We start from the raw sequence: 27,807 nt of genomic DNA on the forward strand, positions 1-27,807 counted from the left end.
CTTGATGATCTTATTGACTATTTTACTACAGTCATTTGCAGCATTTTACCAGGTTACTTTTATCACAGGTTGGCTAATGTAAATGTGTTAAGAATCTTGCCCAAGGACTCTTACTTGTGTAGAGCAGCATAGTCACCCAGAACAGGAATTGAACCTTGGGAAAATTGCCTTTAGAAAAATAATTGTTGCTCTACACCACAACCTGGTAATTCTGCTTTTTTTTGTCCAGTGATTTTGGCTTATCTCTTCTTCTACTGTGGCTCCTAATTAGGAAGAAGTGGATAGATAGATAGACGAATGCATTTTTTCTACTCCAGTTTAGCCCCACCCACTCCCACTGAAGTTATAAAGAGTGTTTCAGCTTAGCTCTGTTTCCAGCTTTTGAAGAATTAGGCAAAATGTAGGGAAGCCAATCTGAACAGGTCTGAGGTCATTTACCTATATTGTTTAATTAGGTTCATATTTATTTTTATTACTATATATTTGAACAGTTTTATTTGAGAATTTGAGACATGTGCCATCCTTTAAACATACATTTGTCTGTTTTTGCATTTATTACTTTCATGTTTATCATACAATATATTATTATATCTATATATCTATATCTATTATTATATCTACACATACTGTACATTGTTCTACAGGTAAAATTAAATGATTGGATAAATTTCATTTTAATAGAATAAGAAAAAAGTAGTTTATAATTTCTAATGGATCTTTTAATCGGTGACTTAAATCAAATCAAATCATGAAATAGGCAGTTTACATAGGCCAACATAAAGATTGCAGATCTTGTGGCATTGCCTCACATCCACTTTCACAATGTGCCCCACAACATCAGTTCCCACAGCCCTCCACCCCATGCTATCACCTCCCTTTCCTTCCTCTCGGCTCCATCCGAGACGGGCCACAGCCAATTCCATGTGACCAATGTGAAAATAATCGAGTTGCCGTGGCACCATTAATCTTGTGGGCCTCAGCCTGTGCCCTGCCAGTAAACGCTGGAGCATTGTTCCATTACCGAGAGAAAGCAAGGCTTTGAACAATGCAACACACTCTCCCACAATTAGATTTTTTTCCCGCTTCCTGAATGGACTGGGGAGCTATAAATAGATTCGTCTTCAATGTGCTATTGCTCCTGTTATTACTGCTGTGAGCACTGGGCCAGTGGCGCATGACATTGACAGCGGCATCCTGTTGATATGTGTGTATGATACAGCAGAAAGAGGAAAAAGAAGTGTTTAGAGGAAGTTGTTATTCAGTTTTTCTTCCCTTTCCTCTTTTTCTCCTACGTCAGTCAGGCAGTCACTGAGAACAAAAAAAAAAAACAGCCGCTTGTGATGCAACTACTGACAAATGCTGGCCACTGCACATACAGTATGTTAAGACTAAGGCAGGTTGGGTGATATTGTCATATAATAATTAACTGATATGAGAAATATGGTAAAAATGTACACTATATAGACAAAAGTATTGAAAAACTACACAGTACACTTACAGGAGCTTTTATTACATTCAATAAAAATAATCTATAAACATTAGTGTGGAGTTGGTACCCCCACTTTGAAGCTATAACAACAGGTTAGCAGTGGGGTTGGGCAATTGATCAAAGTCTATTAAGTTGAAACTGACAGTCAGAACATATCACATATCACTGCACACATCATTTTTTTATATTTTTTATTATGTAAATGATTTTCTCCACTGTGGTGTTCATGTACAGTCCCCTTAAAAATATAATGTGTACACCTATAGTCATGTGACTTTGCAGACTGCATGTCTAAGTGTTTGGTTTGATTCTACTGTCTCGATAGGACTGACTCAAACCTCTGAATTCAATGATCAGGAGATGTGTCTCAATACGTTTGTCTATATAAATGCTTACTTTGCCAAAATAAATGACACAGCAATATATCTACATTACCACTGAAATATGAAGTGCCATACAGAATATGAAGGTACACTATACTACTATATACATATTTATGAAGGTATGTGGACACCCCTTCTAATGAATGCTGACACATATGTTCAAAAGTACACATATGCAGCTTGTCTAGTCCCTGTAGAGGTTAGCGAAGTATTGCCAATAGAGATCCATTAACTTAGTAGAACTGTGTTCTCTAGAATAATGCCGCTCCACCCAATGTGTTTGGGATGAGTTGGAGAGTCTTTTCACTCTTGAATGCAATTATATCATCACAGACATTCTTCAAGATATAGACGGAAACCTTTCCTGGGTAGTATAAAGTCCATTACTCCAACAAAAGTAGGATGACTTTTTTACTACCCACGATTTAGTAAAGTATGGCCAATAGAATTGGATTCTCTTAAACAGAGATCCATTAACCTAGTAGAACTGTGTTCTCTAGAATAATGCTGCTCCATCCAATGTGTTTGGGATGAGTTGGAGAGTCTTATCACTCTTGAATGCAATTATATAATCACAGAAATGTTTCAAAATCGAAAAAAAACCTTCCCTGGACTGTATAGAAATAGTTACTCCATCAAAAGCGGGTTAAACTATTTTTTAATACCCTTGATTTAAACAAATAAAAAAACTATAAGACATTTGCAGCTAGTTTATTTAGTCTTTTTTATTATAGCTTTTATTTATTATATGCACAGCAAGTCAAAGACATTCACATTTAGAAATGCAACAACCCAAAGACTTGTGCAGAATATTATAAAAAATATAAAAAATCTGGATAAATTTGAGAGATCATCCAATCTAAATAGTCCTGAATACTCTTTGAGTCTTTATCAATAAAAGGAAAGGTGCATCTGCCCCCTGTCAGTGGACAGTGACCACAGAATCTACTTTTCTGAAAGTACATTTACTTATATGAATGGGCTCGGTTCCCCTTTTTTTGCACTCTTTGACACCTCAGCTGAATACAGAGGCTGCCACTCCTGAGTAGACAGCAGTTACATAACATTGACAGAGGTAATTGAGCGTGCAGCGATGGCCTCCGGCCATTTGTGTGCTAATCTCCCGGTGGGGGAGCTTTGATAGCGCTCCATTCACTGCAACACCCCGGCCACCTACGGTTCAATAAATGGAGAGAAATTTATATCAGTGTGTGGATCTTCTCTATATTAGCTAATGCCTCGTTTACAGAGCCGAGCTTTCTTTAGTCTATTTCAAGCTTTCATTACTGAGACGGATTCAGATGGAGAAGATAATGGTGCCTGTGGGGCATTGGGTTCAACCTCCCTGAGTGAGATACATCTATGCGCCTGTCTAGTTGGAGTTGAAGCTTGAGCTGGACTATGTCAGGTGAACTAGGCAGCTAGCAGGTATCTGTTCAGTGTCTGGGCCATGATTACGAAGGAAAATCAAATGTAGTCAATAATAGCCGATAGACTAATGTAGCTAAAGTACAATGAATGGTCTTGTCGTACCCTATTAGCATTGTGCTAACTGCATGCCTGTATAAATCTGATTCGATTCCACCCAACTGGTTTCAGATTCAGGTTCTAAATCAGGAAATATAAAGAAATATCGGTACAACTTTAATATTAGACTACCTTTATAAAGGGTTTATAAATGGTTTACAATTAGTTTATTAATGGTTACTAATTAGGTTGTATATTCCTTAAAAATCATTAATAATCAGTTATAACACGTACGTAGAAAGGGCAACAATGACCTGTTGTTTGTCAAATAGTGAACCCACAGCCATCTATATTGTTGCCTTTTCTACGTACGTGTTATAACTGATTATTAATGATTTTTACAACCTAATTAGTAATCATTAATAAACTAATTGTAAACCATTTATAAATCCTTTACAAAGGTAGTCTTATTTTAAAGTTGTACCGAAATATCTATTATATTTAATTGTAACCACATTTGGCCATGGCAAGGTGATGTGCAAAGCTAACTGTTGCTATATTAACTTATAATGTGTGGGCAGAAGTATTGGGACACCTGCTTATTCCATGCTTCTTTTGAAATTAGTATTAAAAATAGTTTATCCTCCTTTACTGTCTTTAATGTCCAGCAAAGGTCTTCTACTAGATATTGGAGCATTCCTGCGAGAATTTGTCTGGGCCATGGTTACGAAGGAAATCTAATTTAGTTAATATTAGCCAATAGGCTAAAGTAGCTCAATTGAAATGGATGCTAAAGCCCCACCCTATTAGCATTGTGCTAACTGCATCCCTTTATAAATCTAAATCAATTAGATTTTGCAGCTGTACTGTAACTAAATGAACTTATATGGTAGGGGCACCTGCTCATTCCATGTTTCTTCTGAAATCAAATGTAGTCAATAATAGCAATTCAGATTTAAATTATGAGAACCAAAGGAGTCAAATCCCCAAAGAGTCGATTCCATTCAATCAATTTCTCTCTGGTTCTAAATCAAACCTGTTAGACCTTAAGCAAGTCAATTTGCAGAGCTAACTGTAGCTAAATTAACTTATACTGTGTGGGCAGGAGTGTTGGGACATCTGCTCATCCCCTGTTTCTTCAGAAATCAAGGGTATTAACAAAGAATGTGTATCCTGCTTTTGTTGGTGTAACTGTCTCTTCTGTCCAGCAAAGGTTTTCTACTTGATATTGGAGAATTGCTGTGAGGATTTGTCTTCGCCATGATTAGGAAAGAAATCAAATGTATTCAGCCTTAATTATTAGGCTAATGTAGCTATAGTGCAATAGATGATTATGTCTTAACCTTTTAGCATTGTGCTAACTGCATGCCTGTATAAAACTGTAGTCAATTCCATTCTTGTTCTATTATCTGCTATTATCTGCAGTGCTAAAGTTGAAGCTGAGGTAAAGAAAAAATATTTGTTAGCTAGTTATGCTTGTAGCTTCAATACTAATATAAAAAGCAGGCAAGATAAAAATGGTCTTAATTTAATTAAAAGATTAATGCCTGTCTTTTGTCTTGTTTCCCATTTGTCTTATCATAAGGCTAAAACTACTACATGCTTGGTCTTTGGAGCATCTTATATAAATCCTGTACTTGTTAGCAGTAACAGTATCTGAGAGCACTCCTGGATCTGAGATTTAAGATTATATATTTTGTGACAGTTTGATGGACCTTGCTATCTTTTTATATTCCTCATCATATAAATCTTTCAGCACGTCGCTCAGATCACCATGTTCTCCATGCAGATAGTAGCAGAAGCTTCTCTTTCTATCGCAGATCTCACAGTCAAAGCCTCAGCTGGTTTTCTTTTCCCTGCCTTCAGTCTCTCATCTGTCTGAGTAACGTAGACAGTGTTTGTCTGGAGATGTTTGGTGGTGGTGAGGTATTTTGCACCTGAGTGATTTGAGTGATTGGCAGTTTGGTGCTACTGTCTAAAATGATTTGTTAACGGTATGAGGTATGGGCTTACTGGTGGTTATGTCATCCTGACGGGAGCGATGTCATGCTGTTACACAATCCCTAGGGAGGAATTTCTGACAGGGTGAATTGATGGGGGTTCCAAACTTTACTCATCAGCTGTAAGAGATAGGATATACAGTCGGACAGATTGTCTTATGATGACTTAATCTTGTAGAATATGTTTTTTTTTTATTCAAATTGCCAGTTCTACTGGAGGTTTTCAGTTGATTTACAATTTTGTGTTGCTTAAATGTACAGCCATGAAAAAAAATAAGAGACCACTTAAAAATTATGAGTTTCTTTAATTGTACCAAACTAAAAAATCAAGAGAAGCATGGATGATCACGAGCCATCAAACCAAGCTGAACTGCTTGAATTTTTGCACCAGGAGTTGCATAAATGTATCCAAAAGCAGTGTGTAAGACTGGTGGAGGAGAACATGCCAAGATGCATGAAAACTGTGATTAAAACCAGGGTTATTCCACCAAATATTGATTTCTAAACTCTTAAAACGGTGATTTATAAATATGAACTTGTTTCTTCTTGTATTATTTGAGATCTAAAAGCTCTGCATCTTTTTTCTTATTTCAGTCATTTCTCATTTTCTACAAATAAATGCTCTAAATAACAATATTTTTATTTGGAATTTGGGAGAAATGTTGTCTGTAGTTTATAGAATAAAACAACAATGTTCATTTTACTCAAACATATACCTATAAATAGCAAAATATCACCACATATCGATAATGTATCACAAATGAAAGGGATACAATATATTGTGATATCAGATTTTTGTCCCACCCATAGAGGTAATACTTTATGATCAGTTTGCATAGTTCTATCATGGTAAATACCTAGGCTGTGATCTAATAGACAGACAGAGACTGTTCAGATCTGTTTCTGCTGTATGTTTTCATGTCTAAGCTCTGCTCTCCTGTCTGTCTGCAGGGTCTGTATGTGTTTGCGGTTTACTTCATCATGCATAACCAGCTGTGCTGGCCGGCCAAGGCGAGTTACACAGTGGAGATGAATGGCCACGGTGGTCCTGACGGCGTCTTCCAGAGCACTGGTGCTGCCACTGTAGGAGGAGGAGAGATAAGCAAGTCCACTCAGAACCTCATCAGCGCTATGGAGGAGGTGAGAGTTTGTTTTTTACTTAGTTCTCCTGTTAACTCGCCAGTTAAATCCTCCTTGCAATTCTTTCCTTAACAGTCGAGCACTTACTCCATCAAAAGCACGAGGAACTCTTTGAAATACTCTTGATTTCAGAAGAAACGATAAATCACTTTGTGTCCCAATACTTTCCATACAATGTGAATTTGTGTTAGTTTGCCCTAGTCTCTGCCATCCAAGTGTGTGTGTGTCTGTTTGCACAGTTATTGGACTCCCATTTATCACCTCCAGGCCCAGACTCATGGAGTGCCTCTCGGCCCACTCACACAACACTTTGTTTGCTCTCAGAACAATGAGTGAGTGTAGGAAAACAAACACACACACACACACACTCACTAACACACAGTCTCGAATGGTTATGTAATGGGTGAAGACTCTAAACGTACAGACCTTCTGTGTAAACGATAGAGTGGGCCTTAAAAAAGTCTGTGTGGAGAGAACTCAAGCTGGCAGAAGCCCTATTCAGACTAGATTTGTTTTACCTGAATTTTACTACAGAACATCTGTAAAATTGATGACCAATTCCCATGGGATTTGAAATCTCAGTATAAATGACTGGGATGGGAGTAGCTACTTGATTTATGCTCCACGTTCCTCTATATTTGAGAAAAAAAAAACAAAGCGAGGAGCTTCTTTTTTATATTGGATATTGTTGAATATTAATATAACATACAATTATTTTTACGGCTTGTTTTACTGAAGGTAAAAGATGCCAGACTCTTTTGGGATGTGACAGTGTGCAGTAAAAATGGCTAACATAGTGCCTTTGGACGGGACTTAAATTCCTGAGAAACTCTGGTAATAATTATTTTACCTAATCTCTTCAGGTAAAACTAATCCTGCCCAAATAGGACTTAATTTTTTTTATATATTTTCTTTGATTTTTTTTTAGGTATTTATTCCCTAAAATACAGAATCTTTACCTGAGAGTGGAATGTATAAAACACTCAAATGTTAAATATAACACTACATTTGCCGAACCTACATGGAATTACAATTGCCGTTCATTTAGCAACACTAATTTTTATCTCAATCAAAAGTTGTACACAGCAGAATGAAAGAAAAAAGAGGGATAAAATACAGGATCATTTATTAACAAAAACAAATGTCACTGAAACATGACAAATATTACAAAAACGAAATAAATAAGTAGCACAGCCCTTAAGGAAATCTTGTATATGTAGCTACATAAGATGTGCAACATATATGAAACCTATTCAAAATTGCACCAATTTCATATATTGACATATATGTCTGGCTTATAAAAAATAGGTTTTGTTATGTGTGTATAAACCTTGTTTTGATATATATGTCAAATCATATGTATATATATATATATACACAATTTTATAGGCAATTGTGTTAAATATATGTTATTAACTTCTAAATATATAGATCTAAATATATCCATAGCATATTAAAGAATCAAAATCAGTTTAATTCGCCAAGTATGTTACACATACAAGGAATTTGGCTTGGTGAGAGCAACATATGTATGACTTGTAACAGTTACACAGACTATTGAAAGAAGGCACAATAAACAATAAATAGAATAAGAATAGAGTTAAAAGTACTAAAGAAATAAAAAGCACTGAAGAGCAATAGAAGCTAAGAGGTAAATAAAATAAAATAAAATAAAAAATCAGAACTGTACACATATGAATATTATTGTATCCATAAAATTCTTGAGGTAGGTTTATGTTAAATATTGTTTAATAAAAAAAAGTTAGACTAGGATATGATAGAACTTAAAGCACATTAAGCTAGGATTCAACTTTGGCCGGTTCAGCTAGTGCAATCGGTAAAGTGGCACAGATATAGCACAGCTTCAGCTTCTTAATACATTCGTCTGGTCAGAGATCAGATGGAGAGCATCCATTATCTTTAGACCAGGCTCTGTTAGTCTGAAGGGGCAGGTTTAATTTAATGTCGATCCAGCGCAGGCTCAAGAGTGCCTGAATAATCCTGTTTCATTCATGAGAGCACAACGATTTTTTTTTTTATTTGGAGCTCCAGCTTCTCACATGGAGCCATGAGGAGAAGCAAAGCAAAGACAGAGCAAGGGGTGGAGGTGGAGATGAAGGAAAGGGTGAAGGAGGGGCTACAGAGGGCCAGCTGTCTGTTCAGGCAGTGTTAACAGATGTGACAAATCCGACTGTGCCTGGTGGCGCCTAATATACCTACCTAGTCTCGGACGTTCTGTTCTGATTACGGCCGCCTCCACTGGGCCACTCCACCAGATCCTGACGCCCGGGACTGGAGGAACTGGAGGAATTTTGCTTTCTTTCCCATGGGAACTGCAACACTGCCACATTCTTACTGCCACTCCCTGGCAAGAGGAAATTAAGTTATCGCTAAAAAGGAAACAGAGAACAAAATATGTTGTTATTATAACTCTATTCTCAAGGTTATACAGCTTTCTAAATCATTGTAGAGCGACTTGAGTTAAAAAAAAAAGTTGAACATGACCGGCATATTAAAATCACTTTATACTGTACATCACTATCCAGCGGCAACTAAATTAGTTTATATTAAACATTATTTTTTTATTTTTGAATGAACCGATTGTAACCTCCATATCCTCCTGCTTGCGTTTTTTCTCCTTACTCCTTTTACTGTTCTTTTTTCGTTGTTTTAGCTTTGAATAGTCTCAGAACAATGCTTTATTTAAAAATAAAATTTATGAGAATAAAATGTTTGGGTTTCATTTATTAGTTAAATTAGTAAATGAGAAAATGGAACTTAGACCGTTTTTTTTATTTATCATAACCTCATTTCCTTCTTCCCCTTCTTTAATCCTCTATCCTATTATTTCACTTGACCTCCTTTAGGCCCTGTTTTTTTTACCTTTAACTTCTATTACTTTTTGTACTTCACTATTGTAAATAGCTTTGTACAAAAGCGTCTGCCAAATGTAATGTAATGTAATGTAACTATATTATTTTGCTGTAGTTTTGTTTGATAGTAGTTATTATTGCTTCTCCATGCTGCTGAAAAACAAATGGTAACTGGTAAGCTCTTTTACCAGGTAGATTTTAGAAAAACAGTATGTTGTTATTTTGAGTTTAACCAGTTTTAATTACAATATATGACCAAATGTGTTTGCGTTTAGTGATGTGAGGCTTGGATGGAGCTGCTTGGCTCCATTTATAGAAACAAATTCCATAAAGCTCTCTACGCTTAACTGTTCATGAGCTAATCTGAAGCCATATGAAGTTTGGAGGTCTGTAGTGATGGACTCTGCAGAAAGTTGGTGACCTCTGTGCACTATGCAACTCAGCTTCTACTGAACCCACTCTATTATTCTGTTATATTACCACTTTTTTCAGAGTTGCTTTCATTCCCAGTCGCTTCCACTGTGTTATAATGTCACTGACAGTTGGCTAGGGAATATTTAGTAGTGAAGAAATTTTATAAATGGACTGCACAGATGCTGCATCTTATCATGGTACCATCCTGATACCAAATTCGCAGAGCTCCTGAGAGCGATCCATTCTTTCATTAATGTTGAAGAAGCAGTCTGCATGTCTTGGTTCTTGGTTTTATACACCTGTGGTTATCGAATTGGTAGCAAACCTTGCTGGTCAACCAGAAGGCTATGCCTTTGGGAAAGTCAGGTTTTATTTCTTGACTTTGAGTCAGTTTTAAAGAGAATTTTGATGACCATAGTAGGTTTTTCTCAAAACCTGATGTTTCTTTTTTAGTTGTGTTATATACAGTACTCTATTGATATGTTATTTCATTTACATGTGGTATAATGACATATGTAATTGCCTCTATATGGAAGGGTAACTAGCTTTACATTAGAAGGGTCAGGTTTTATATGTAACTTTGAACGAGATTCAGGGAGAAATTGAAAATTAGCTCAGATTGTATGAACTCTTTGTATTGTATGGTACTATTTTATATGTTTTTTTTTTTTATCTGTGGTCTAATGACCTATTAATGCTATATGGTAAGGAAACTAGTTTTTTCACTAGGAATATCAGGTTTTGTTCATAATTTTGGATCATGATTAGATGAGGTGTGTGGGACAGAATGTTTTCAGGCTGTGCTCTTTTAAACCAAGATTTTAGTAGATTAAAGATAGTAGAATCACTTCATATAACGTAACCTTATTCATTGTTATATTACAGTTTTTGTTTTACTTTTGAATCCAAGTGTAAATTGTTGATTTTCATCCTTCAATTATTCTTCATTATATAATTTCCAATACCTAATGTATAGTTGTTGTTGCTGCTATTTTAAATTCTTAGGTAGAGATGAAGCAAGGAAGAAAAGTCTATTTTTAAATCTGTTTGAAAAATCCTGTTAGATAGGGAGAGGGAGAGAGGGGGAAAGGAAGGAAAGGAAGATGGATGGTATATATAACTGGCTGAGTCAGTATAGTGTGCACACTCTCACAGTGCAACACTTTCCCCAATCTGTTGAGAGCTTGCAGTGGAAGGCCTTGTAGTGTAGGTGTGTGTGTGTGTGCATGTGTGTGTTTGTGTGTCTGTGTGAGTCATTAAAAGTGACCTTGCATTAAATTAGGTTTTAATTGGGCATAGACAATTCTATTTAATACTGCTTTGCCTTGTCTACACTGCCATTCTTTCTTGCCACACTTTTAGAGCAAAATTAAAGTTAAATTAAAGTAACAAAGTTATTTGTCCATATATATATATATTGTACATTCCTGTAAAAAGCGATTGATTTGCTTTTCCAGAAGTGTCTTCTGTACATTTCAGCCATTTACAGACATCTTTATTCTGCTTCATTCACTTATTCGCTCTGCAGTCCCCAAGGCCGTCTGAACTCTATGTATTTATTAAAATCATATCAAAGCAATAGTTCCTCACTAAAGCTTCTCTCAGATGAAACAGCATGCCGCCGTTTGGTGTGTAATGAGGCCCAAAGCAGTAATGGTGGCATACTTCAGAGTAAACATGACTTACTGGATCATTCAGAATTAGTCAGTGAACTCTTTCACCCAATGAAACCACATTTCACCCCTTCAGCTAAACATTAAAACATAATTTTGCAATGATGTCTTCATGAACATGCAAAAAGTTTAAATATGGAGGCCTTTTAGGGTCCTCAGGAACTGTCAAAATAAAAAGTTATAAGCTTTTTTTAATTAGCGCTATTAGATGCTGATACTATGATCCTAGGATGACTGGTTTGAATCCTGGGTCATGCTCCTTGCCATCAGCAGCCAGAGTCAGAGAGAGTATAATTGATCTTGCTGTCTCTGGGTGAAACAAATGTTGCCCTACATCAACAAAGGCATCTGTTAGCTGTTGTATCAAAGCTGGCAGCAGTTTGAAAAGGTGAGGTGATGGCAGAGTTAGTGACAGGGAGAGTTCATATGAATAGGGATTGGGTAATTGGTCTCTATTTATGCTGTCAGATATTTTTTACTGCATATGTACTCACATGTTTATAACTTGTAACTTAGTAGTCAGTAACTTCTATAACTTCTGTAAGAGTAGAGGAGTAGATTGCTGTTCTCTGAAAATGACTCAACACACAGCCATTAATGTCTAAATAGCTGGCTACACCAGTGAGTACACTTCAGAGTGAACATGTTTAAATTGTGCACAGTGTCATTGTCTGATTCCATGGGACTCATTAGAATTACAAGGTTCCAGGGCTGTTGAGTTCTCTCATAATGGCCATTAGATATTTAACATTGCACCTCATGGCAAAGAACTCTCTTATAATGTGAAAAATAGAGCAATTAGAAGAATCACGACAAGAAGATTGCTAATTTCCTGAAACTGACCTACACTGAAGATTAAATGATGCATAAAATTACTTAAAAAAAACTCTGCATTTGCTTTTTTAAGTATATTTAATTTCAGATATATTTAGATAACTATGTGTTGCGACAGTGTAATATAGTTATCTAAATATATCTGAAATTAAATATACTTAAAAAAAGCAAATGCAGAGTTTTTTTTAAGTAATTTTATGCATCATTTAATCTTCAGTGGCATGTGATACATGTGATACATTCTTTTTTTTTATATGAAAATAATGTATTAAATGCCATCCATGTGTTGAGACAGTGAGACTTGGTCTGTTTACAAAATAAATCTTTGAGATTATGTAAATTTTTGAATGTGTGTTTTAACTAAAATTATATATAATAATATTGTATGAATTAAATAATTGTAATTAGGTAATATTGTATGCAGAAATTAAGTAAAGTTTACTAAAAGAAAGGCTTGACTGAAGTTCAGTTCACTTATTTACTCTATGTAACACTTAAGTCTTAAAACCGAGTTGAAGTTACTTCAATTTGCATGAAATTAAATTTACTTAAAAAAAAGCGAATGCAGAAAGTTGCGAAAGTTTTTTTAAGTAAATTTTACGCATACGTTTTTTCAGTGTACAGCACGGCATAACATTATAATAAATCACTATGAAAAGAACATTGCAGTCTATTATTTACTATGTGGTAACTATTAATAGTTAAAATACGGGAACTGCTGAAAATATTTGTTTGATATCATTTAGTCATTATATTTTAAGTGATTTCAAACTGAGGTAGATGTTCAAGTATTAATTGGATAATGGTAATGTGTGTCTGTGTGTGTGTGTTGCACTAGTGAAGGCCCATCAGTAAGCATATTTTGCATCTTGGATGGTTAGATGTATTTAATTTCAACTTTTGCTTCTCTAATTAGGTATCTTAAATATTCCTTTTGCTCTAACTGAAAATTGCTATTAAACATGTTTCAGAAGTGAGTTCAGAGACACTGAACTGTGTGTTTCTTCCTTCATGTGTGTGGGTTTATAGATCTCTGCGGACTGGGAGAGAGCATCTCTGAGGCCGAGCAGTCAGCCCAGCAGCGTCTTCAAACAGGGAGCTGAAGACATCACTTATCCTTCTGAAGGCGGCTTCATTAACACAAACCTAGTCCAAGACGAGGAGTCGCAGGAGTTTGATGACCTTATATTTGCCTTAAAGACCGGTAAGACTTTAAATGAATCAGCTTTTTAGTACTTTCTCACCACACTTTTCACTGACATGCCCAACTACAGGGGTTGGACAATGAAACTGGAACACCTTTCACTTTAGTGTGGGAGTTTTCATGGCTAAATTGGAGCAACCTGGTGGCCAATCTTCATTAATTGCACATTGCACCAGTATAAGCAGAGTGTGAAGGTTCAATTAGCAGGGTAAGATCACAGTTTTGCTCAAAATATTGCAATGCACACAGCATTATGGGTGACATACCAGAGTTCAAAAGAGGACAAATTGTTGGTGCACGTCTTGCTGGAGCATATGTGACCAAGACAGCAGGTCTTTGTGATGTATCAAGAGCCACGGTATCCAGGGTAATGTCAGCATACCACTAAGAAGGACGAACCACATCCAACAGGATTAACTGTGGACGCTGTAAGAGGAAGCTGTCTGAAAGGGATGTTCAGGTGCTAACCCGGATTGTATCCTAAAAACATAAAACCACGGCTGCCCAAATCACGACAGAATTCAATGTGCACCTTAGCTCTCCTTTTTCAACCAGAATTGTCCGTCAGGACAATAAATTATTGTGGTCTAAAACCAGGTGTTTCAGTTTCATTGTCCAACCCCTGTAGTCCCATGACTTTTGTCACATCCCATGAATGCTACACTGACATTTAGACGTGATCTGATGGTTGCTTGTCTGTAGCTTGTGTTTTTTTTCATGGACAATTCTAGCCAGATACTGCCGGTCACAGTCATTACCACATGTGACACTATGTGTGGATGGAAGAAATAATACATCAAGTCAAGTCAGGAGGCTTTTTTTTTATTCCTGCTCAACTTTGGAAGTGTAATCTCCTATCTATCTGGCACCCCCTCAATCAGACCTTGCTCTAATTCTGATAATTCACATTGGTGGAACGGAACACATTCATACATTGACTGGAATTTACATAAGTCATTTATTGAACACTTTAATAACAAATAATACATTCTCTGTACTGTGTATTATTATCATATACATTCACTTTTATGTATTTATTATAATGTTATCTAGTGTTTTCTAGGACAAAAAAAAATATTGTAACCATTGTAAACCATATCAAAGTCATTTCAGTGCTGCACAGACCTTTGTGTTCCTTTCTTAGTACATTAAACTTCTATAGATTTTCGGTTTTGCTGCTGTGAAAGCCTTTTGGGGTGCGCCATCAATGTTTAATGAGACGGAGCCCTTTATATGTGCCGATGCATCACTGTGATCTATTACAGCTCAACTTGACTATTTCCCCATAATGAAGGAATGGCTCCGCGCTGAGTGGTATGAGCAGACCTAGACATTTTACTGAGGCCGTTTCTGAATCTGTGCTTTATATTGTAAAAGATGGACTTTTAAATGGAAACATGGTGTGCTTACTCTTTGCATCTTGAACTTTCACCAGTTCATTGCCAGTTTGTTATCTTCCCTCTGTGAGATGCCCTTTGAAGAAACTATATTAGGAGGTCAGCTCTGCTGGGAGCTTTAGCATTTTTAACACGACTGTGTTAAGGAACAGAGTGCATGTACTTGAGCTTTCAGACCTCAAATAATGCAAAGAAAACAAGTTCATATTCATTCATAAAGTTTTAAGAGTCCAGAAATCAGTATTTGGTGGAATAAACCTGGTATTTAATCACTGTTTTTGTGCATCTTGGCATGTTCTCCTCCACTAGTCTTACACACTGCTTTTGGATAACTTTATGCCACTCCTGGTGCAAAAATTAAAAATGTTCAGCTTAGTTTGATGGCTTGTGATCATCCATCTTCCTCTTGATTATATTCCAGAGGTTTTCAATTTGGTAAAATCAACAAAACTCATAATTACTATAAAGTGGTCTCATATTTGTTTCCAGAGCTGTATATATATATATATATATATATATATATATATATATATATATATATATATATATATGTATATAGACAAGCTATCTATCTATTGAGATGAGCTATCAATATATTGTCATTTTTATTGTCCTATATTTGTTCGATAGTATCTATTCATTCACCCATCCACCTAATCCTGCAGAACAGAAATAATGTTACAGAAATGTTCTGAAAACATGTGATGTAATATGCTTTGCATTACGATGTTATTAGACTGTTTCTTACATACCGTTCCCAGCTAGAGGAATACCAGCATTAAGGACACATTACCAGAACATTTAAAATGTAAAATTAAAACATTCAGAGAACATTCAGAAAACATAACAGATTGAACGTTCCAATAAAGACAACTGTGAAGATCATAAAACATTCTACTAACCAAAAACTTAGGATGTACTATATTATATATTCATTTTTGTATATTCAGAGAAACAAGACATTTCTTTGTTCCGCTTTATTTGTCTGTGCTACATTATTTCCCCTGATAAAATCATATTCTTTAGGCTTGTGAATTAAATTAGCTCTCAGTAAAGGTCATTGGTAGGACTCTATGTTATGTAATCTCTGGTCCAACAGCCTTGTCAGCAGCTCCAGCTTCACCAGCCAGTATAATGAAATATTAAATTCTACATCCTACAGATATTCATCCTGAGATATGTATTAATATTCATGATTAGAGAACTTCGTCATTTGCATATTTCCGTCCCAGTGGTGGTGTGGTAATGGTAATGATGAAGGTATACTTGTGAGTGATTCTAAAACTGGAGCTCAGGCAGGCCCCCCAGACTTTCCACAGTTTTGCTCCGCACCCTAAAGCCAAAATCCATCAGCATTAATGAATAAATGTTCTGTTAACTGCAGAGAGGAAAAGGATTTGTCTGAAGACATAAAATATCCTAAAAACATTCTCTCACAGCAGTTAAATCTCCTCCAGTCAGCGACCGAATAATAGTTCTGATCTGTAGCTGTGAATACTGTCATTAACATTGCTGAGGTCTCACTTTCAAACTACTGTACAGGATGCATCAGTTTTAATGCCTCAGCCTCATGCTGGATAAACTAGATTAAGTAAAAATAGATTAAGATTTTTCTTTATCACACTTTTTTGATATCGTTGCTTTCTGCGATACGGCAAACAAGGGAACAGGGAATACAAATATGCAGTCTTGTTTGATATTTAATTGTATGATAAAAAGTTATTTATGTGTTACACTGATGATTCAGCTCGAAAGTGCGCTCTTTATAGCTGTTTTTTTTACATTTCTTTTTTTTTACTTTTATTGTTTTTAGTTTTTGCTTATTTACTCTTTTATGTGTTTAGTTTTATTTATTCATCTGTAGTTGCATTTTTATTAGTTCTGTTACCTTTAGATTTTTTTCTTTTAAATTTGTTTTTTTATCTTAATAATATTTTCAAATTATTTTTTAAATAATTCTCATATCTAATTAAAATGCTGTTTTTTATTGTTTTTTTTTTTTACTTATTTAGTCTATTTACATTTTTTTTGTCAATCCCTTTTTTTAATTGCTCGGCTACATTGTAAATAAGGGGCCAGCCTCAACCTTTTTATGAGTTTAAATAAAGGTTGATTGATTGATTGATTGATAGAAAGTACTGAGTTTTAATGGATTGTTTTGTGAGCAGTTTTGTTAAAACACCTGCATTTCTAATGAGTTATTCATATAAACAGAGACATTTCATCTTGGTTGGTCAATTTCAGTTCACTTACAATATAATCTGGAATATAATCAAGAGGAAGATGGATGATCTCAAACCATCAAACCAAGCTGAACTGCTTAAATTTTTGCACCAGGAGTGGCATAAAGTTCGCCAAAAGCAGTGTGTAAGACTGGTGGAGGAGAACATGATGCCAAGATGCATGAAAACTGTGATTATTTAACCTAATATTGATTTCTGAACTCTTAAAACTTTATATGAACACTTAGCAATAAAATAAAATGTTCACTTGCTCTGACAGTTTGTAACGCTGAAGCTAGAAAATCAACCATTTTGTACAGTAACATGTAAATGAATATTTCTAAGAAAATGTAGCCCATAGGAGAATAACTACACACTGATGGTGAATAAGGGTATGAAGAAGTACATGCAGTTATGCATGTCATCAAAACAAGGAGCCAATAGGAGCAAAAAAAGTACATTTCATTTTGTTGGTATTGCTTTGGTCAAATATTTGGTTAATTTAATATGTCTAATTTAACCAAATATTTGACCAAAGATGGCCAAACCTTTGTATAACTCTTTGTATAAAGTCTGTAATGATTGTATAATGTGTTAGAATGGCTCATCATGAACTCTTCATATCATTCTCTCATTGTCTGCAGGTTCCGGCCTAAACTTGAGTGACAACGAGTCGATCCCCGGCAGTCACGACGGTGGGAGTGTGTCCAACTCTCAGATCGTAGAGCTGCGGCGGATTCCCATCGCGGACACACACCTGTAACCTCCTCGCTGCTTTTGTACTGACCGTAAACTGAACGTGTTCTGAACGTGTTCTGAAGACGTAAACCAACCAACAGTATTTTGTACCTGTACCTCCTTTGCACTAAAATTGGAGCAGTTTCTTCTCTTGTAGTTTTTTGGTGAGCTGTTAAATTTTTTATACCGGGAATTTGTTGATATTTCTGACCTTTTTATAAATATATATTTGTGAATATACAGTATAATTGTTACTACTTTCATTTTGTGATGTTTTTAATGGGATGTCTGAGATGTAAATATCTTGTACTGTGTAGATGGAGAAGCGCACACACACACACATTCACACACGCACATATACACTCACACACTCACAGGCTGGCCCCGGAGTCCAGCCGCTGGATTTGTGTAACACAGATAATAAATAATTCAACAGCTGTTTTACTCAGGTTGTCTGCGAGCTCTTCTTTATACCCCATGCTGTGATTTGGAGTGATGAAAGTGGCTGTCTGGCAGCTGAACAGTCGCTTCAGGGGTTAAGCTGGAGGAGACGCACTTCTGTGTGATTATGTAAAACTTCACAAACCCGTTTGTCGCCGCCACTGCCGGGAACTTTTTGTTTATGCCTTTTTGATGTCACAGATGAGCTGGTGGCACGCACAGTGCTGTCACTGCTTTGCTTTTTTATGATCAGTATTTTATTTAACATTTTAAAGTACATTGTATTATACAATTTACCAAGCCTGCTGAAAATACTCAGTAGTAAATATCACACGTAAAGGACAAGGAAAAGAAAATGACAGTATGTTATAACAATTCTAACAAGTAATTGAAAGTCGCACAGTAATTTTAAAATTAAAGAAAACAATATTTTCAAAAAGAGAAAAAAATAATAAAAGAAAAACAAAAAATAAATAAATAAATACATTTAAAAACGGAGGGGGGGGGGGTTATAGCTGTCATTGCTTTCCACTGAAGGTAATATTAGAGAAATATTAAAGAACAGCAACAGTGTTCAATCTAACAATGACCCATAAGATGTTTACCATGCGAAAGTAGAATATTTTTTTCTATAAGCTGAATGTATATGTATTTAACCCGATATGGAAAGATGTTGCTTTCATGTCGTACTTTTAAACTTTTCTATTATTACTATTGGGGCTATTTTGTATTCATTTTCATTTTTTGTTTTTTTTTACTATGTTATTATGCGTTTACATGGCATTTACAAGATAATCATGCTGAAACAGTGATGGATATATCAATAGGGACCCTTAAGCTCTCAAACAGTTGGCTAAAATATCTAAGCAGTTTTCTTTAATGAGGGGTAAAACAAAATTTAGTATAATCAATATTTTGATTTTTGAAGTAAACCTAGTTCACTTTTACTATACAGCTCTGTAAAAAAATAAGAGACTGTTTAAAAATAATGAGTTTCTTTGATTTTACCAAATTAAAAACCTCTGGAATATAATCAAGAGGAATATGGATGATCACAAGCCATCAAACCAAGCTGAACCGCTTGAATTTTTGCACCAGTAAAGGCATAAAGTTATCCAAAAGCAGTGTGTAAGACTGGTGGAGGAGAACATGCCAATGCAGATGCATGACTGTGAACTCAAACCTAAAACTTTATTTTTAAAACTTTATGAATATGAACTTCTTGTCTTTTCATTATTTTAGTTTTTTTTTTTTTTTGTTATTTCAGACATTTTTAATTTTCTGCAAATACGTAAATGCTCTGAATGACAATATTTTTATTTGTAAAAATAAAATCTAGTATGAGTTGTCTGTATAGTGTAACAAAATGGCAAATTCTGAAAAGAAAACAAACCATCCTCTGTGTAAATAATATATTGTTACTCTTCGTTTCCTTTATAAATTTTTGACACAAAAAAGGGCGTTTGTAATGCAAACATTTGTGTCACCAACATATTAAATTAGTTATTTTTTATTTACATGTTTATTACAACTCCAACAAGAATTTTAAGTATTTTTCCTGTATTTTTAAACTTTGAAAATGAGCATTGAGCTATAGACCTGAAAGGGCTCTGTAAGGTTATGTAATATAACCTGTTATTCGCCGCTGTCCTCAGACAGCCCTGAGCACCACTATTGTGGTCTACATTTGACAACATGAATCTATATGATCTATATGGAGCACAGTTTGGATCCATATTGCCTCCTGTTTGGCCCGCACTGCTGACTGTGCATTACCCTGACTTTTATCTGACCCTCTGTTCAATAGCTAGTTGCAGTACAGTATATGAAGCTGCACAGGCAAAACACTCAGAGTTATATTAACGCCTGCAGCTGTCTACAGTTGAGAGGGTTAATTCCTCAGTGGGGATTTTGCTGTGTGTGCTCGTATTATTAGGCTGATGAACAGGTTCAGCCAGTGCAGTGAAGGTATGGCGAGTCTACTGGTAAACAACAAAATGGCGGATGTGTGAGAACATGTGTGTCATCAAGGGCTAATTGTTTTTAACTGCACTTTGCTGCATTGCATAGCCTGGCTATGAATAAACCTTCTAATCCTAACCTAGGGTCTAATATATACATTTATATATGTACATATTATAAGTGTACACAAAATGGTATACGATTTTAAACATATTTTGGAGCTTATAGTTCGGTACAGGTTTATATCCAGTTTTCTTTTAATTTATTTTGAACAAATAGCAGCAGTTGGTGCCAACACCACGTTTGCCAAGTATAATACAGGAATCTGTCCAAGACGCTTGTGCCAAAAACTCAATTTGTTGAGTATAATACAGAACTTGGTCTGAATATAAACCAAATCGTACAAATGTTATAAGCCTGGCCTATGGTAAAGATTGTAAAATATACAGTAATTGCTATCTACCACATAGTTAAACTTTTTTTTTTTATTAAAATTGTTCTTCTTGCATCTGGAGTCTTCCTTGGATGCTGGATCATATCTGCATGATTTTATGTATTGCACTCCTGTCACATATTTATTACCAAAATCTTTTGTGAGTTTATTTATGCACAATTGATTGAAACATGCAAATTTTTTAAAGACCAATATTTGAGGTTTTCTAAAAAACAAATGACCATATATCAACTTCAGCAGCCAGAGTCTGAGAGAGCACAACTGGTCTTGCTCTTTTAGGGTGGGTAGATGGTGCTCTCTTTCCACACATCACTACAAGTGTGATGTTGATCAGCACAGGTATCTGTTGGTTGATGTTTTAAAGCCAGGATGCTGAATTTTCCTCCAAATGCACTGGCTAGTTTGAAAAGAGGAGGTGACTTTTAGTGGTTTCTACTGTTGGAAGCTTTACTAGTGATACTAGTGATTGGTGAAGTTCATATCAAAAGGGACTGGTTTATAGTTCTTCCAAAAGGAGAAGAACATTTTCGGGGAGGAGACTAAAGAGAAGAAGGAGAACTTTAGGCAGCTTCTGCTTGTCATCACGAACATGTCAGCAAGATAGAGATCATATTTTATTTTACATTAAATCAAGAAGTGGGACTTCCGGCATGTTCCTCCTGACTAAATGTAGTCATTTTTAACGCAGGAGGCAAAAGTAAAAAAAATAGCTGTATATTAACTGATGATAGAGGGATATTTCAGGAGATGGCTTGAGAATCCCACACCTTTATGTACTGTATGTATATGGTGTGAGGTGTTATCTTGTGAGTGATCCTGAACACTAAAACGGATACTGGGCAAAGTGATGTGATGTAATAGAGTTCGAACGAGGCTTTATAGTATAGTGGTTTTCAGATGGATGGGACGTTCTGTTTCTGAAGTTGTTCTAGAATATGTCATAGAACGCTGTGGCTGGTTATGATATAACACCACTAAAAAGTGTGTTTTTCCTTCATCTGTGAAGACACATTAAATAAAATAGCTTATAAAAAAAATTATATAGAAAATAACAGATTTCTTTCTGAAGTTTATATATGGATTTTCATTGGAAGGGTTAATTGGAAAATGTAGGTGGCTGCAAACTTTTGACTGGCAGAGTAGAGTGAGTTTGTGGTCTTCTGTGGCCCTGAGGACCGCCCCTGACCTTGCACTGACTGGGCTTTCAAAGTCAACAGCTCCATAATGCAAGGCCTGCTCGTGTTTGTTGGAGAGGCAGTCTGAGGACGCTTTTTGGCCATGATTTACTGCCGGATCGAGTGTCTGTGTTTGCTCTCTGGAAACCCACTGGAGAATGAAAGAGGATACAATCTCTCTCTCTCGCTTTCTGTCTCTATCTCTCTCTTTCTCTCTCTCTTTTTCTTGTGCTCTGTCTCTCTCCACCCATTTATTCCTCCCTCCCAGTCACATATTAACACTTATTAAGCATCCCTGAGGGTGAAAGCAGACACCCTTCTCTCGGTTAAGAACAGAGACCCTGTTCTCTGTTTGAAGTCTCAGTGAAGGCTGGAGGCCTCTCAGCAATTCAAATAAATAAACCGGCTTTAGCGAAGCTGCCGGATTCTGTATTCAGGCCGTGTGCTGCTGCTGGACAGTGAAAAAATAGTGAGGAACCTATTCTTCATTCAGTGAGTGCTGCGGCAGAGTGCCGAAATACTGAGAGAGAGAAAGAGAGGAGTGCAGAGATGAAAGAGTGGAACAGATTACTGGCCTTCAAACGCTGTGAAAGATGGTAGGAGGGCGAGTTTCTGTTTTTGGGATTCCGTACATGTTGGGTTTAATGAAACTGTCCCAGATTTTTTGGGAAAATCAGCAAAAATGAGCCTTACAATCTTAAACTGACATCATGGAATAACTATAAAGATGATTGCACCTGCACTGTAAAAAAAAAGGCTTTTGAAAACTGAATGTATGACTATTACATATCTGTCTCATTGTTAGTCATATAAGCTTACAGTAATGCAAAAGTGACCAGCTGAATCCAGACAGTATATACTCTATATACGCTCAGCAACATAAAACACAGTAACTTGCTCTTATAGCCTTCAACACTGAGGCCAGACAGTCCACAGTGTGGATCAGGCCCGGAGTGGCTAATCGGGAGATTCGGGAGGATTCCCGATGGGCCGGCTCATGTCAATCTCGAGTTTGGGCCGGAAATAATTCTGACACTTATCTAATCTTAATCTTGCGTTCATTTCCATTCCACTGCGTGTGCATTCTCTATTCATCTGACAGCACAGCCCCTGCTTCGCAGTAGATGGGTTTAACCATCTGAGGGAATTCTCCCCTCCCAAATGTTTGAGTTGTTTGCGCCCACGAGTGGATATTTAATTTATATGGACGGAAAGCTTAAAGTCTCGTCTGATCAAATATGTGTCAGCTGACTCTGTCGGCCAATCAGGTGGCGAGTTCTGCAGGCAGAGAGGTGGGGGCTTGTTACCCGACACTTAACACAACAGTGCACAATATCTCTTCTTTAGGAGTAGAACATACAGAAACACCTTCTTTACTGCAAAATAAGAAGTTTTTATTCTTATAAAGTTTCCAGTCCTTTGGAGAAAAAAAAGTACCATTCCAAGTTTAAATCTCTATAATATCTAACCAGTGAAGAGGAGCAGTTTATAATTTTACATGGTGATTCTAAACACTTTAAAAGAAAATGCAGAGCTGCAAAACCACTTCATCCATATAAATATTTCATTTTATGGATCTGAAAATAAAAAAAATTAAATAGAAAATCTAAAAAGCGCCTAAAAATGTCCTGTTTTTTTTTTTTTTACCATATTTTGACCATTACATGTTCAATTAAATCATTTTAAGTGTTTTCATTAATTTTGTAAAGGCTTCTAAGTAATATTAGTTCATAAAATTACATTTTTACCTTTTTAATCTTTATCTGATTTAAATTTTAATGAAACATATTTAAGTGAAGGGTGTTCTGTTAACTTATAAACATATACTTGAACTTATATGCAATAAAAAGGCATTGTAAGAGCTAGCTGCTGTTTCATTTATTCAAATTCCTCCTCCATGGAAAAGGGGGCCGGATTTGGGCATGAAACTCCCTGGCTGAAAAAGGGGCCCAATCCAGCCCTGGTCTGGATGGACATTCCATTTCTGAAGATGTGCAAGAATACATCACAGAACACAGTGGCTGGTTGTGATTGTGACCGGTGGCACCTGGCTCAAATTGTCCCTGTGAGCAGACAATAAATTCTGTCAGATCAAATCATATGCACATTTAATGCCCCCACACAAATATTCCTTAGGTCAGTGTAGCAAAAGTCATAGACTAAAAGACTAGATTGTTTTCTCTGATTATTTCCCTTAAAGAGTAAAAGTATTTATTTGTTTTTTTATGGTGTTAAAGGCAGGGTAAGACCGGGATAGACTAAAGTTTTATCACATGCAGGTAGTTATTTAATCATTGAAGCGTGGTAAGATGCAGGTCATTGTGAATTATTATCACACAGCAGATCAGAACAGCCAGGATAGTATTCGCGATAACAGATGACCTCAAATGATCTATTCATTTCTTACTGAAGTTTTGGGAAGGAAGCAAAAACAAAACTAAACAAACACAAAGAGCAAAGCATGGTTTACATGTTCTGCATGCATGCTTTAAATACTTGGGTTAGTGGCTTCATTTCATGACGAAGTAAAAAGCAACATTTCTTTTACTGAACTGTACAATGGAAGTCAATTATGGTCTTTATTCAATCTTACCATTTACTCCTTTGTAAAGTTGCCAATTCTTTTCACAATACACAAACCAAGGGCCTTGTCATATACCCTGCGCAAGATGCGTGACAATGCTCTTTGCTACATTACACCCCATAAACAATCTATTTTTACACCTTGTGTTCGCAACATCAAAATAGTGTTAGAGTTTAGGAATAAATCTACAATGATGGGTGCGGTGTTCTGGAAGTGTTCAGGTAAATTTCTGACATGTTGCTACAGCATTTTGGCAGCAGAAAATGCAGGTGCTCCGCTGACTAAAATGAACCTAGACAACAGTCCATTCCAGTAGGCACACCCAGCACGAGTATACCCCCACTCGTTTCCTTAAATGAGCTGCTGGTGTATATTCACAGTGTGAACATACAGGTCAGTATCCTCTGCTAAGACGCACAAAAGTACAGTGCTGTTAAGATAACAACGCACAAGTCAGAGCTCACCTGGCTCTTAAAGGGAATAACACGTTTTCACGTTACACCCAAAATACACCCCTAATTAATTAGGAGAATTAGTTTGTGCCATTTGTGCATTTTGAGAAGCGCAAGGTGTATTTTCTGCATGCTCACGATACCAAAGACCCACCGACACGCCCTAAATCAAGCCGTACGATCCGCAGTTGAATAGTGCAAAATAGATCGCTAAAATAGGACTCATGGTCTTGTTACAGGTCAAGACTGCAGGCAGGCCAGTCCAATACTAGTACCTTTTTCTTTTCAGCCATGCCTTTGTAATGTGTGCAGCATATGGTTGTGCATTGTCTTGCCAAAAAGTGCATGGACGTCTCTGGCAAAGACGTGGTCTTGTGATGGTCCATCCCAGATGCATCAGAGCCTAAAGAAGTCAATGGCACTTCTGGACATGACTAACATAAGGCTTCTGTTTTGCACAGTGACGTTTTAAGTGACGTTTCTGAATGTATTTCTTTATTGTTGAGCCCGATAAAGGTTTGCCAACGTAATCTCTTGTGTAAAGTCAATGTGGTTTCTTAAATGATGGTTCTTGAGGGATCAGAGGGCTTAGAGATCATGGGTGTTCAACTTAGGCTTACACCTTTCCCTTTTATGCACTAATATTGCTCCCGACACTTTGAATCGATTAATGATATTATGCATTGTAAACCTGATAAATAACCTGATGTGTTCAGAACTACCAGCTGTTTAATATATAGAACTTCACACATCAGCAAAAAGGCAGCTCCCCTTGTGGTTTAAGTGATGGTCTCAGTGTTGCTGATGCAACAGGAATCCTCCTGGTCTGGAGGTTTTGAGGTCTGGCCAGTCAGTCTGTCCAATGGTGGCAATCCAAACACTGGAGAGCTGTCAGCAGCTACTTGGACGCTAAGCTACGGAGGAAACACGGACAGAAATAGCCTCTGAATCTCTCCCTTGAAGACTAAGCTGCTTGCTTTGGGGAAAGAAGTGTGGCTTACATCTATTAAAGGAACATCGTGCGAGTGGAGCATTGTGACACAGCAAAGCAAGTGCAGTAAAACACACTTTGCCCCGTGTGAAATTCCAATTTCAGCACTCTGCGCCTGGATGCACAAAAAAACAGAATTTGCAGAAAAAAGCCTTAAGTGTTACCTAAGGGCTTTAAAGAATTTACTATACACCTTTAGATTGCACATTACCCTTTATTAATCTCTTTAAAATGTTAAGTGCTGCATTCATTTCCTTAACTTTTAGTTCCCTTAACAGAAAGAAAGAGGATAAGCATTTTTTTTTACAACCAAGAATCGTTGAGACCTGCATCACACCATAGACATTTTATTTTAGTTGCTCAGAGTTGAAGCGTGGTTTTGCCAGCCAGCTGTTGGAGTTGCTTTGCATTACAACATGGACAGAGTCGAGAAAAAAGTGATTGTGTTGGGTATTTGGGTATAGGTTGGTATTTGGGCTTTCCAGTTCTGGGTCTTTTGGGTTGAGCAGGATTTTTCCTCAACCTGTTGAAGCACTGCGGCCTTTTGGATTTGTGTTTTTGTGTTCTAACTAAAAGTAATATAGTGAAATTTTACTGCAAGTCTAGTCAACGTAAACTCAGTGGTGTGCAGTAAGGCCCTTCTAACCCTTCAGAGAAGGGGTGACAGTAAATGCATGTAAATAATTACATAATTTTTAATCAGGAAATATATATCATAGCTATTGTAAGTGTAAGAATTAATTTTATAAATTAACTAAAATAAAAAACAGCTACTAATTCAAAGCATTAGTCTGTGTTTTTTAGTTGCTACAGGACTCTTATCTGACTGAAAGCGTTTTTTAACCAATCAAAGTTTTTTAAAATGGCTTCTGTCGCTCGTGTCTGCGTGCCCCTTCTCCTGATTTTGAGAAGGGTGTAGTAATGAGTCTATTAGCAAAGGCGAAGGACAGTCTAACCAATCAGATTCATGATTTTCACTACGGGGCCGGGGCCATGGCTGTCTAACTCCTTCTCAGCGCTGTGCTGAAGGTGTTACAGGTTACTTAGTCATAAACGGAGCTCATGCTGGATTAGTTCAATAGTTAGCGAACTATCATGGAATTGCGGCTGCAAATGAGACAAATATTGGGTCATATCATATTAAAAGGCCTTTTTAAAGGCTGTCCTTCAATGTGAAACTCATTCACAATAATAGGCCACCTGACTGGTGAGTTTTTGTGTGTACTTAATGTTAATATAACTAAGTCAAGACAGAGAATATGTAGTTATTGTAATATTTATCTATGTGTCGGTCGGCCGGCGGCGGGGTGGGGGGTATGGGGGGGTGGTTGCAGAAGGGGTACCCACTAGGTTCACTGCACGCCACTGTGTAAACTGTATCAGCAGCTGGGGTTCAAATGCTGTCGTAGAATAAAAAAAATAAATAACGGCAGCTACACAATGGTTATGTAAGTTGGGTATGTAATGTGGGTAAGTGATGGAAGAACCAGAAGATGGAGAACAAATGTGAGCTTTAAAAGGCTTATTAGATTATTATTAGCTCCATTTCTCTCCCCCTTTTCCCACCTCCGTTGGACTGCAACTCAGCTAAACCACCGTGCAGGAAGACGAGCGACTGACTTGAACCAACAAAAAGTGGTCCTGCTCGGATCTGATGAGCTGTCTTTTGATTCAGCACTTTTCTAACCTCTGTCTAACTAAACATCCAGCCATCTGGGGCCTCTTACTGTCTTAACTATACACACACACACAGAGCTCTGGGCCTGGACTACACCGGCAGGGTTTACTCAGAGTTCCTAAAAGTCCTGATTCAGTCTACTCAGCACGTCTAGTCCTTTCTGTCCATGTCCGTCTGACCACCTATTTCTCTCTCTTACTCTCTTTCTGTCACGTTCACTCCCTTATTGGACACAG

The 27,807-nt window shown here is 36.7% G+C and overlaps 1 protein-coding gene across 4 annotated transcripts in view; it reads left to right on the forward strand.

Moving 5' to 3' along the window:
- The window catches only part of adgrv1 (adhesion G protein-coupled receptor V1), a 252,872-nt gene extending 234,594 nt beyond the window's left edge, over positions 1-18,278 (forward strand). For all 4 annotated transcript variants that reach the window (XM_049470643.1, XM_049470644.1, XM_049470645.1 and 1 more), the window contains 3 exons: positions 6,291-6,479; positions 13,303-13,477; positions 17,741-18,278. In XM_049470643.1, the coding sequence (XP_049326600.1) occupies positions 6,291-6,479; positions 13,303-13,477; positions 17,741-17,859 (483 nt within the window). In that variant the 3' untranslated portion in view covers positions 17,860-18,278. The remainder of the gene's footprint in view (positions 1-6,290; positions 6,480-13,302; positions 13,478-17,740) is intronic.
- Positions 18,279-27,807: the final 9,529 nt, after the last annotated feature.

This window comes from Astyanax mexicanus, chromosome 22 (genome assembly GCF_023375975.1).
Source record: "Astyanax mexicanus isolate ESR-SI-001 chromosome 22, AstMex3_surface, whole genome shotgun sequence".
Lineage (NCBI taxonomy): Eukaryota > Metazoa > Chordata > Actinopteri > Characiformes > Acestrorhamphidae > Astyanax > Astyanax mexicanus.